Source organism: Rattus norvegicus, chromosome 10 (genome assembly GCF_021556685.1).
Source record: "Rattus norvegicus strain SHRSP/BbbUtx chromosome 10, alternate assembly SHRSP_T2T, whole genome shotgun sequence".
NCBI classification, from domain to species: Eukaryota; Metazoa; Chordata; class Mammalia; order Rodentia; family Muridae; genus Rattus; species Rattus norvegicus.
In genome coordinates this window covers 98,989,032-99,001,736 of record NC_141543.1, presented here as the reverse complement: position 1 = coordinate 99,001,736, position 12,705 = coordinate 98,989,032, and the positions used below count along the sequence as shown (strand labels likewise).

Genomic DNA, 12,705 nt, shown 5'->3' with positions numbered 1-12,705 from the left:
TCACCACTGTGGCCAAGTTATGAAACAGCGAACTCAGGCAGTCTCTGAACTTCCCGGCCCTGCCTCCAACCCTGCTGGTCAGGGGCAGAGCAAGGAAGCAGACACGGTTCCGCTGGCCAGTGTGATGGACAGCTTCTTGTTGTGCCCTGCCCTGCCGCCTCTCCTGTGACTCACACACGTTGTGAGCTTGCACATCTTCGTGTGTCACCAGACCCAGCGGTGACTTGCTGAACATAAGTAGCCACTTAGACAGTGCATACTGCAGCCATCCTTGTGCTAATCACTCCACAAGGACACAACCAGCCACAGCACAGTGGCCCCCGCTAATTCATGGCTTTAATTTCCGAGATTTTAGCCAACAGCAACTTAGACTTATGAAATGGGAAATGCCAGAAATAAAGAACCCGTAGGTTTTTTAATTAGCTTTTTATTACAGTGTATTGTTGCAGCGATCCTATTTTCTTATTAGCGGCTATCAGTCACTTTCTACACTTGATTTGTCCAGTGTGTGTACACTAGATTTTATCATGGTGGACTGCCAAGATGGCTCCAGGTAAGGTAAAGGCACTTGCCATGTGTAGGAAGGAGCCTGGTGACCTGAGTTTGGTCACGGTCATGGAACCCACATAAAGTTGGAAGAACTAACTCCACAGACTTGTCCTCCGGCATCCACACATGGGCTGTGGCATGTGCATTCACACAACAGTAGCATTAAATGAAAACGTCAACTTTATTGTGAGTACATATACATAAGAAAACATAGGGTCCTTATAGGAGTCGCAATTTGGAATGTGCCCCTTGCAGGTGAAGTGGGAGCTGAACTATTAAAGCCATTTCTCCCAAGCGGGTAAAGTAAAGAAGAGTGAAGCGATTTGGCTAAGGACACACAGTGTGTGACAGAGCAGGTCTCTCACCTAGTCCCACTTCATGTGCTAGAGCCTGTTCCCCCAACCACTGGTCAGAGCTGGCTCTAGAGCACACCACTGCCCAGCCTTCCGATGCTCCTATGGGACCATCCAGGAGAGAGCTTAGTGGACTGTGAGCTGTTGTATCAACGCCTTACCATCCAGAACATTAGTCGCTGTGGCCTCTCCAGTGCCAGTGAGGGACTTGGATTCCTCTCGTCTGGAGGAAGTGTGACCCACACTTCCAAAAAAGAGGCCCAGCAGCCCGCAAGCAGGTGTGATTATGGTCAGTTGGCTTCTGAGAGAGTAAACAGCCAACCTAGAGCCACCTTTTTTTTTGCCAAGGTCCAGCAGCAGGACTCCAGGTAGAGACATGTGGCCGTGGCAGGAGTTCTGGCTGACCTCACTCCTCTGCTTTGTTCCCACCCTGGCCTAGGCATTGTGCGAGCCTCCAGTGTCTTCCCCATCCTCAGCACCATTCTGCTCCTGCTTGGAGGGCTCTGCATCGGCGCTGGGAGGATCTACAGCCGCAAGAACAACATTGTCCTCAGTGCAGGAATCCTCTTTGTGGCTGCAGGTATGCGGGGCTGCCCCTCCGGACAGGAGCTGAGGCTATCGTGCACCACCTGAACTCGTGCTCTCCAACACCAGGAAAGTGCTTCCTGGTGTTGGAGAGCACTCTGAAATCACAGCCATGGGTAACTTGAAGAGGCCAGGTGTGTAGGCCTGGGGCAGGGATGGGGTTTCTGTTTGAGGAGATGACAGCGTTACAAATGGGATTTCACACGTCATAAAGGGTCACACACGTGTTTGTAAGCGCACTATGCGCCACTGGATTGCGTCCGTCCAAGAGGTTAATTTGATGGTGTTCAAATTGCACCTCATAGCAAAAAGTCAGATGTGCAAAATGCCACCAGGCAACGGGGTGCTGGGTGATTTCCAAACATGTAACAGGGTCAGGAGCTGACTGAGTTGGATATGAGGAAAGAATGTGAAGCCTCACGGGATGCCAAGACCCAAGGGAGTTTGCCCTGTAAGACAGGGTGACTGGACTTAGGGGAGAAACGAGCTACCACGTTGGCTGGGGTGGTGCACAGCTGTAATCCCAGCACCTGGGAGGTAGAAGCAAAAGCATTCCTGACTGGGAGAGATGGCTCACTGGTTAAGGACACTGGCTGCTCTTACAGAAGACCAGAGTTCGATTCCCAATATATACATGGTGGCTTACAACCATCTGTAACTCCAGTTCTAGGGTATCTGATGCCCTCCTCTTCCTTCCTTTTCAGGCAGACAAGTGTTGCACAGAAATGCAGGCAAGGGGTTGGGGATTTAGCTCAGTGGTAGAGCGCTTGCCTAGGAAGTGCAAGGCCCTGGGTTCGGTCCCCAGCTCCGAAAAAAAAGAACCAAAAAAAAAAAAAAAGAAAGAAAGAAAGAAATGCAGGCAAAATACCACTACACGTGCACATAAAATAAGTATTTTAAACAGAGACTCGGGAATTTAAAGCCATCGTCAGATACCTAGAGGCGTCTGAGCCAGCCTGGGCTACATGAGACCCTCTCAAAAGGAAAGAGAGAGAAGAAAAAAGGAAGGAGGGAGGGGTGAAAAGAGGGTATAAAGAAAAAGGAATTCGTTACCAAGCCAGCTAAAGTCGTCCATGCTTGTAATTCAAGGTCATCCCCAGTTACATAAACACAGGGCAAGCCTGGGCTACATCAGATGCCATCTCAAAAAAAAATTAAAAATAGATAGACTACCATAATAAATAAACATTCACCTCGGCCACCATCCCACGTTCAGCAAGCCTGTTGTCCATTCTCTCGTTCCTGCTGTGAGTCTAACCTCCATCTCTCTCCTTGACCCGCTTTTCTTTCAGGCCTCAGTAATATCATCGGCATCATCGTCTACATTTCCAGCAACACGGGCGACCCCAGTGACAAGCGTGACGAAGACAAGAAGAACCATTACAACTACGGCTGGTCTTTTTACTTTGGAGCCCTGTCGTTTATTGTGGCGGAGACCGTGGGCGTTCTGGCTGTAAACATTTACATTGAGAAAAACAAAGAGTTGAGGTTTAAGACCAAGCGGGAGTTCCTCAAGGCCTCTTCCTCCTCTCCTTACTCCAGGATGCCGAGTTACAGGTACCGGCGACGGCGCTCCAGGTCCAGTTCGAGGTCCACTGAGGCCTCACCCTCTAGAGATGCCTCTCCTGTGGGCCTGAAGATCACGGGGGCCATTCCCATGGGTGAGCTGTCCATGTACACGCTGTCCAGAGAACCCCTCAAGGTGACCACAGCTGCCAGCTACAGTCCGGATCAGGATGCTGGCTTCCTACAGATGCATGACTTCTTCCAACAGGACCTAAAGGAGGGTTTCCACGTCAGCATGCTGAACCGGCGGACGACTCCCGTGTGACCTACCCGCCCCTCTCCGCACAGGCCTCTCCCAAGGTGGCTGTTTGTGAAACACAGAACAGGGTGACCCTTAAGATTATAGACAGTGAACTGGAGCTGAGCGCAGTCCTCCCTGGCCTCCAGAAGATGCCATGGGCTTGCTCAGAGTGAAGGAAGTTAGGAGATTGGAGTCAGGGATAAGGTAGAAACCGAAGGCGGACTCTCTGCTGCCCTCTGTGATCTTGGAACTTCTCAGGAGGCCTAAGAATTTCCCAGAAGCTGCATCAGCCTGCCTCTTGGGAACCAGGAAACCAGTCATGCCAGATGCCAAACGCATCCCCCTTCACCGGGCACCGGGCCACAGGAAGGCTTCTTCTAGATACTGGGACCTCTGGTTTCCCATCGTCTGTTTCCTACCCAGAAGTTCCTGTGTCCTGGAGCCCCGGAGTGAGCCTAAGCTCATTCCATTCCCTTCTGTGTCTCCCTCAGCCTCTCCCTGTCTGGCACCCTAGCGGATCTGGTGGTTGTAAATATCACCCATCCTGAAGAGAAAGCTCTATGGCTAACTGGTGCTTCGGCCTTGAGCTGTCCTGCGGCCGGCTTCTCTCCACCTCAGGAGACCAGGAGTCCAGGGCAAATTCAGAGGCTCTGCTGGCTTTTCCTACCTGCTTCTGGAAGTCTCTGCTGAGCTCAGAATATACAGGACATACTGACTCATCTTGGTGGTCTGGAGGATTTCGTGGATCTGAGGGAAGGTGGATATGTGGCCTTCGGCTCTGTCCCTCCACACTGGCCTGAGGAACCATTCTGTCGCCTGAGCAGCAGAGGGCCCTGCTGGGTCAGGCCATGCCCCCACCTCCAAACTGGTGTTCTGAAACAGATGTGCAAGCTTGAGAAAGGGGAACCTGAGAGTGGGCAGAGACCAAAAAGAAGAAAGAAAGAGCATCCATTTCCACGAGGTTGGGAGTCACAGCATCCCGGAGAACATCAGCCGAAGATCAAGCTGGACTCACCTCTTTATCCTCAGAAAGATCAACAACATCTCCCCCGACTCCTGCCATGATCATTTATTCTGCCCGCTCCAGGACTCGGTGAACATTTGACTCAAGGGGCCTCGCTGGGCTTTCTAGCTTTGCCCGAATCCAAGGATCAGTTCTGTGTCCCACAGTTCGTCCAACCAACTCCTCTCTTCCTCTTGAGGCGAACAAAAATCAAAACCACATGAGCGTGTTCCGTTTAGAAAGAACTCTCCAGAAAGCGAGACTCACCCTCTTTTCTATAACACACGTGCTTTCTAAGGATCAACCGTTTCTTACTTTTTGAGACTTCTTAATCCAATTTTGAACAGTCATCTGTGACGCGCCCCCCGCCCCCATCCCCTGTAACTGTCTCACTTAGAAATGACAAGCCAATTCTTACCTCAGTCACCTGCTCATGGAGCCCACCCCCCTAGGCTAACTCGGAGTTCAGATCCAGGTCCAGTTGTCCTTTCCTGCCCGCCCTTTATTGCCCACCACCACCACCACCACCACCACCAGAAGACAACCCGTATCATAGCCAGTTGCCTATGAGCTGGTGAGCTGAGACGTGAGCATGCCAAGACTCCTTTGTGCTTGCTCAAAACCATTCCCTCCTGGCCAGGTTGGCTCGTCAGTATGTGTCAAAGCATGTGCAGCAGTGAGGTGCCAATGTCAAGATGTGTGTGGTCTGTCCCTGCTGCAGGCCCTCTCCCTGCCTCCCTCCCCACCCACCCTCCCCTGTCCTCACCACCATTATAACGTCCAATGAGGCTGAAGGAAGCCCCAGCCCCCAGGGAGACCCAGGACCAGTCTGATGTCTCTTCTGGCAATAGAGCAGCCTGTGGTAAACTTCCACACAAGCCACCACCATCCCAACCCTGGTCCCCAAGGTTTCCACGATTCCACATTAGAAAGCTGTGTTCCGATGACTCCTACCTCTTGTCCGGTTCCAACAGGCCCATTCCAAGAAAGAGTTAGGAAGAAAAGAGACAGAGGGGTAGAACACAGGGAGAAGGCCTCAGCTGTCCCAACCCTCACGGTCTTTCTCCCACTGGCTGCTGGCGTCATTCTGGGGACCCTGGTCTCCAGCTTTTCCCTTCCTGTGGGACAAAGGGAGTAGAGCTGGACCCTACTGCTGACAGGCTCAGATCTGGTTCCCTGTCTGAAGGGACACTCGGTCTGAGACCACCTTCCTGCCCTTCCTCTGTCCCAACCCCCCCTTCCCTGTGTGTTTCACCAGTTAAGCCCCAGTGACCCTGTACCCATCAGTGGTTTGGGATTATTAGTTCCGTCTTTTTTTTAATTAAATAAAAACGTTTTTAAAATGCCCTATTTTTGATATGGGGAGGTGAGGAGCGTGCTCCTTTGAAGTCCTTAGTGGTGCCTAGTATCCCAGGTGTAGGAATTAAGTGGGACATCCAAGAGAAAGGGTAAGGCAGTTAGGGTAGACACCATGTGGGCAAGACTGATGTCTCTGTCTTGAATCTGAGGACCAGGCTGTGCTTTGCCATCGAGGTGCTTTGCCATGCGTAAGCTGGGAGCCGCTGAGCAAGCCACTGATGGGACTTGGCAAAGCCCTGACTTCCCCAGGTCTGTGGGAACTGGTAGCTCGGGATTCCCAGGGACACTTTTCCCTAGGTTTCCTTCTAAGATGGGAAGAAAGGGGCCCGGTAACCAGGACAGAGAGTTTAGATGGACCGGGTAGAAATATGCAGGCAACAGGACTCAGCCTCCTAGTTTGGTGCCCTTTCCTGGGACTGGGATACAAGAGGCCTTCTTGAAGGAGACACTAGGGGGGACCAATGGCTTCCCTTGGCTGATAACTGTCTCCGCACCCCCACATAGAACACAGTCAGGGCAGCCAGCTGCCACTGCCCCCGACACAGGGAGGGGCAGGGTAAGAGAGGGTGAGAAGGGCCAGGACCCATCTGCCCAAGCTATACTTGGCAGATCGTGCAGGCTCCAACAACTGCTGTGAGTCACCAGCTTCTCCCTCGCGTGGCCTTTGCTGGATATCGGGGGCCTAAGGAAAGATCATTAGTGACTTCCCTTCGTTCTGCCCACCCCACAGCCCGGCAACGTCACCACCCCACGTCACTATTCCTGCCTCGTAGGACTGTGACCTGGAATTTCCTTCCCAAGCATGATGGGCTTGCTCTGCTGGGCTCTCTGAAACCATACTCTCCTTTCCTTCTTCAACAGCTTCTCCGCATCCTGATCCCAGGGAAGGGCACCAAGCTAAGGACTGAGATCTGTTGTCCCCATACTTCTGCCCTCTCCCAGCCTGTCTGAACTCTCTGTCCTGGTTTCTTATCCCTCTTTCAAACACATGTCCCCGACTGTGCTGAGCTATCAGGTCCCACAGCCTGGGGAGTCCAGGCCTTTGCCAGGTCCCACCAGTGACCACAGTGTAGACTGGCCGTGCTGCCATCCTGGAGTAGTTTGGCCTGGAGTTAACGCCTTGTGCCAAGACGTTCGTGTCCACTGTTTATTCTTAGCCTGGAAGAAACCCTGTCTCAGCAGAAGCTGTGCGGTCATCCTGGGCTGACTCTCGTGCCAGGTTGCATTTAAGGACTTGCCACCACTCCTGTAGTCACGTGGTCACGTGGTCACGTGTTCAGCTGAGTTGGAAGGGCTGCCTCCCTAATTTGCAGAGATCGGGTCTGTTAGAATCGACACAGAAACCAACGTTGTAGTTCTTTAACGAAAATAAAGTTCGGGGCTGGAGGTGAGGGACGGCTCAGTCAGTAGAGGGCCTACCTTGAAAGCATGAGGACCTGAGTCCAATCCCCAGGTCTCACTCAAAGATCTCCAGCCCAAGGTGGTGGGTGCCGTGCCGACAGCCTCAGCATTGGGAGGGCAGAGATGGGAGCATCCCTGGTGCTGCTTCTGGCCAGTCAGATGTTCTCCAAGGTCAATGAGAGACCCTGCCTCAAAGGACGGGGATAGGGTTTCTCCGTGCACCCATGTGAACTACACACACGAGAGAGAGAGAGAGAGGAGAGAGACTGAGACTCGCTTTTTATTTGTAGCTTTAGGAGTCAGGGTTTCTCCGTGTTACGGTGCTGGCTGTCCTGAAACTCATTTTGTAGACCAGGTTGGCCTCAAACTCACAGAGATCCCCCTCCCTCTGCCTTCCAAGTGCTGAGATTAAAGGCGTGCGCCCCCATGCCCGGCATACATTCATTTCTAAAAAGAAGAAAACACAAACACTCCTTGCCCAGCCCCGGGCCAGCTCAGTAGCATCCATCCTCGCCTCCATTGCATTATGGAAGAGAAAGCCAATGACATGCTCAACAGCCCCCAGTGTTAACGATGAAGATGAAAGAGCTCCACTTCTCTCATATGAAGTCCACCCAGTAGAGTGTGGAGACAGGCCCTGGGCCACGCTGTCATGCAGAGACTCACGCCCAGGCTGTGGAGGTTGCCCTGTAGCAGATGGAAGTTGAAAGTAGGTGATTTGGGTTTGAATGGACCAGGAAGGTGTGACCTCCCTTTTGCATGCTGCCAGGAAGAACACAGTCACATCGCTACATCCAAGCGCAAGAGAAAGTAGGACTGTGACCTGTAGGAGTAAGAAAGAGTTAGGGGGACATCTTACCAGGCTCTGTCCCTGGCAGACACCTTTTGGAATCTCCTGCCTTTCTACAACCCAAAACTCCTAAGGCTTGTTCACTTAAAAGTAAAGTCTTTGCCTGTGACAGTGCCAACCTCTATGTGTCCTGAGCCACCCCTCTTGGGTCCCATATGGTTTCTGGCTTTATCTTTGCTCTGGATACAGGAGCAGAGAACTCTGTCCCAGTCCTTTGTGTAAGATGGGCCCATGTCACCCTCTTCCCAAGTGAGGAACAGATTTGAGCCCAGGCCTTTATCACACAAGGACACAACACCGTCAAGCACATGTCGAGCCAGCCTGGCCTGGCCTGGCCTCGCCTCGTCCACCTGCTCATCATAGAGGAATCAATTTCAAACACGGGAGAGTGTGTAGAAGAAATGAAAGAAAGGGAAGGTAACCTTTATAATTTCATAACCACTAAAACGGAGTAAGACGTCCTGCTCAGTGGCTCTCTAGTGGGAAGAGATTTTACACCACAGTGGGCACTTGTCAATGCCTGAGACATTTCTCCTTGAAGTGGATGCATGTGGGTCTTCTGGGAGCGCAAAGGATGCTGCTGAATCTTGTTCAGTGCCCAGAATAGCCTCTTACCCTCAGAACGTCTGTTCCAAACATCAGTAAAGCCAGGGGCAAGAGCCCTGCACTAGGCTGACTGCAGAGAGGAAAACCAAGGCACAGAACGGGGTGGTCACTCATGCAAGACCACACAGCAGCCACAAGTTACTTATGTCTAGACAATGAACCTAAGATATTTGCTTTTCTAATTCTCCACGTTCCTTTTTTTTTTCTGTCACTTGGTAGGATTTCTGCCTCTTTTTTTTTTTGTTTTTTTTTTTTTTTTTTTGTTTTCCTCTTGATTGTCGAGCTCTGCATTTCCAAAATAGAAATTGGGGGCTGAGGAAGGAAAGTGGAAATGGCCCCAGTCACAAGATGAAGGATGGGGCGCCTCCTTGAAGCCTTTGTCCCTAGATTTTGGAAACAGAATGTTAGTAGGATTGAACAAGTTCAGAAGCATTGCCCAGTGTGACCACTTGGCAGGTGCAGTGATGTGACCAAGGGTCAAGAAAGGTCATGACAAACTCCAGCCCTTCCCCCCTAGGGCAGCAGCAATGGGCAGCCATCAGCCTTTCACAGCCCCACCACAGCCCCATCCCTGCTATCCGATGAGGAGCCACCAGGGTCTTTGAGAGAATGAATTAAGTTTTAAACAGGGAACTGCTTTAAAAAGACCCAGCTTAAACTCTTCGTCGGAGGGGCTGGAGAGATGGCTCAATGGTTAAGAGCGGGTACTGCTGGGGCTGGGGATTTAGCTCAGTGGTAGAGCGCTTACCTAGGAAGCGCAAGGCCCTGGGTTCGGTCCCCAGCTCCGAAAAAAAAGAACCAAAAAAAAAAAAAAATCCGTTAAGAGCGGGTACTGCTGCTATTAAGGACTTGAGTTCAGTCTCCAGCACCCACGTCAGGCAGTTCACATCATACTGTAACTCCAGCTCTAGGGATTGGATACCTTCAGCCTCTGCAGACAACTGCACTCAGGTATACAGACCCGCATGCAGACACAAACATCTACTCTGCACATAACTAAGATAATAAGTGCAAGTCTTTTTTAAAAGATCGAATTTTAATGCTCAAGAGTGTCTAGTGAAAGCTCTCAAGGAGCTGGATTGTTCTAGAACAGCTCTTGAGAACCAGACCTGCCCATGCCCACCTCTCTTGACAGCATACCCGCATTTGGTAGAGCCTTCCTATGACCAGTTCCTTCCACTGACAACCACTTACTTCACCTTTCATGTGCCCCAGACCTTTGGATAGTAATGGCTAGGATACTTGCAAGCCCCATCCAGCAACCTCCATTTCTTCTTGGGAAATTTCTGGCTTCTAAAGCTCACACACAGGGCTGAAAAGGCCCGGGGTCCCCAGAAGCCTAGCCATACCAGTAGAAGACGTGTCCTCTACTGGTCACCAAAATGGATCTGGCTTCAAGGAAAGGAGGAAAACACAGAATGGGCCACCTGACTTCTGGTCCCTGTGTGGGTCCCAAATACAGCACCTGTCTGCCCAGCCCTCAAGATGAGAACTGTGAGGGAGGAAAGGTGGGGCCATTCATGGATCTTAGAGTCCAAGGGGAAGTGGAGTAGACACTCTCCACAGAGAAACGTTTAAACTTGCAGCTTTCAACAAAACTGCCGAAGGGACCTCAGAGCCCTAAGACTGAAGTCAAGGAAGGATCCCACCTTGTGCTTCTGCCTGAAAGGGAAGGGGCTTGTCCTTTCTGGCCTTTGTCCCCTGATAAGCATTCTAGGGGACACACCATCCCCAGTGGAATACCCAGAACCTACAAATACAACTGTAATAACCAAATCCATGATATATATATATATATATGTACATATATATATATATATATATATATATGCTTCTGTTTTAAATTTTCTATGGTCAAGCTGGGTGGTGGTGGCTTTCTCCTTTAATTCCAGCACTCACGAGGCAGAGGCAGGTGGATCTTTGTGATTTCAAGGCCATCCTGCTCTACAGAGTCAGTTCCAGGACAGCCAACGCTACACACACACACACACACACAACACACACACACACACACACACACACACACACACACACAAAATCCTGTCTTGAAAAGCCAAAACAGAAAGAGTTAGTAGACCTGAGGTTTTTGGACCTCAAAACTCACATTAAAAGGTCAGCATGGCGGCACACATCCATAACCCCAGTGCTGAGATGACATAGACAGGTAGAGCCTACGAATCTTGATAGCCAGCCACTCCGGCTAAATCAATGAGCTCCAAGTTCACTTGTATATGTGTTCCTCTGCACACATATACAAGTGTGTGTGTGTGCGCGTGTGTGTGTGTGCGTGTGTGTGTGTGTGTGTATACACATATGTACATGCATACACTACAGAGATTAAAACATACTTGTGAGCATGCATGTATACACACACACACACAGAAAGAGAGAGAGAGAGAGAGAGAGAGAGAGAGAGAGAGAGAGAGATCAGTCAAAAGTCCTACCAAAGAAAAAAAGCAGTTAATATTTCATTGCCTATAAAAGGGGCCAGGGGAACTGTGGCTTAAGGAGACACCTCTGCCGTCTCTATTTGCTAGTTTTGATCACAAGACTCTTGCACAAGACCTCACCTGTCCGTGGCCAGCCTGGAAACTACGCATGGTAACTTCAAACTTCATATTCTCCTGCCTCCACCTCTCAAGTGTTGGCATTAAAGGTCTATACTACCACATCCAAGTTATAGACCGTGTGGGGGAAGTGGCTTGAATTCTGGGCACTACGCATGCAATGCAAGCATTCTAGCCTCTGTGCTGCGTCCCAGCCCCCACCCACATCTTTAAGCATACTTCAAAATTATATTTTTGATGTGCTGTGCTGGGAATAAAGCCCAGGGCCTCAAGCACGTTAAACATGCTTCACCACTGAGCTATGAACCCAATACAAAAACCAATATTTAGTGGCTACAAACAGTAGAGAGATGGCTGTTTGAGTGGTGTCCTGTTGCCGAACGTTGCTATTGGCTTACCGGTAGATGCCACCCGAAGGGAGCTAAGACTTAGGATTCTCATACTATATTGGTGGCGATCTGGAGACCTCTCAGTCAAGACTTCCCTAACCCTGAGGCTGATGAAAACCTCAGGCTTCAACACCCAGGGTGTCAGCTAGTTTCCCCCTTGTTATGACAAAAATACCTGACAGAGGCAACATACAGAAGAAAGGGTTTCTTTCGATGCTCGGTTTGGGGATGTGGTCCATCACGACACGGTGGCAGGGGCTTGAGGTAGCTGGCCACCTTACATCCACAGTCAGGATGCAGAGAGAGAGGTGACAGGACTTCGTACACTCTCTCCTTTCTACTCAGCTCAGGATCCCAACCCATCGGATGATGCCACCCACATTCAGGGTGGGTCTTCCCACCTCAATTAATCTAGACTACTGGGTCCTCAACCTGTGTGTCACAAGCCCTTTCACAGGGGTCACCTGAGACCATCAGAAAACACGGATATTTACATTATAGTTCATAACAGTAACAAAATTAACAGTTATGAAAGAGCAACAAAAAAATGTATGACTGGGACGGGGGTCACCACAACATGAAGAACTGTATTAAAGGGTCCCAGTCTTAGGAAGGCTAAGCTCTGTGAACTACACGATCCTTCACAGACATACTCAGAGGCCAACCTAATCTAGATGGTGTCTCACAGACACACCCAGTGACTAATCTAGTCTAGATGGCCCCTCCCAGACACGCCTAGGCAATACTATATCCTAAGATGTTTCGTTCCAGCAGACCACACTCTTGCCCATCCTCAGCCACCCCCAAGTGCATTCCCCTCCCCCACATCACACAGCTCATCAGCTAACAGAGCTGAGGGGGAAATCACTCCAAACCTAGGAACTTCAAACAGCCACTAAATATTGGCTGGAGGCCTGACAAGATGTCTCAGTGGGTAGAGGCATTTGCCACCAAGCCTGAGGGAGGACCTGGTTTTACACCAGGTAAGGAACCAACTCTCAGAAGCAGTACACACCCACACGCACACACACACACACACACACACACACACACACACACACACCAAATACACTGAAGGGTTCTCAGTTTAGTTCAGTAGGGCCAGAGCCTCCTGGTTTCTCTCTGTTTCATAGCCTAGACCGGCTACTGAAGGCTTCATGGCTGAATCTAGAGTCACCTTGTGACTTAGTCAGGGTTTCTATTCCTGCACAAACATCAGGACCAAGAAGCAAGTTG

The 12,705-nt window shown here is 50.5% G+C and overlaps 1 protein-coding gene across 1 annotated transcript in view; it reads left to right on the top strand.

Annotated features, from left to right (window-relative positions):
• The window catches only part of Cacng4 (calcium voltage-gated channel auxiliary subunit gamma 4), a 62,053-nt gene extending 56,413 nt beyond the window's left edge, over nt 1–5,640 (top strand). Inside the window, exons 3-4 of the mRNA NM_080692.2 lie at nt 1,342–1,482; nt 2,780–5,640. Of these exons, the coding sequence (NP_542423.1) occupies nt 1,342–1,482; nt 2,780–3,318 (680 nt within the window). The 3' untranslated portion in view covers nt 3,319–5,640. The remainder of the gene's footprint in view (nt 1–1,341; nt 1,483–2,779) is intronic.
• The last annotated feature ends 7,065 nt before the right edge of the window (nt 5,641–12,705 follow it).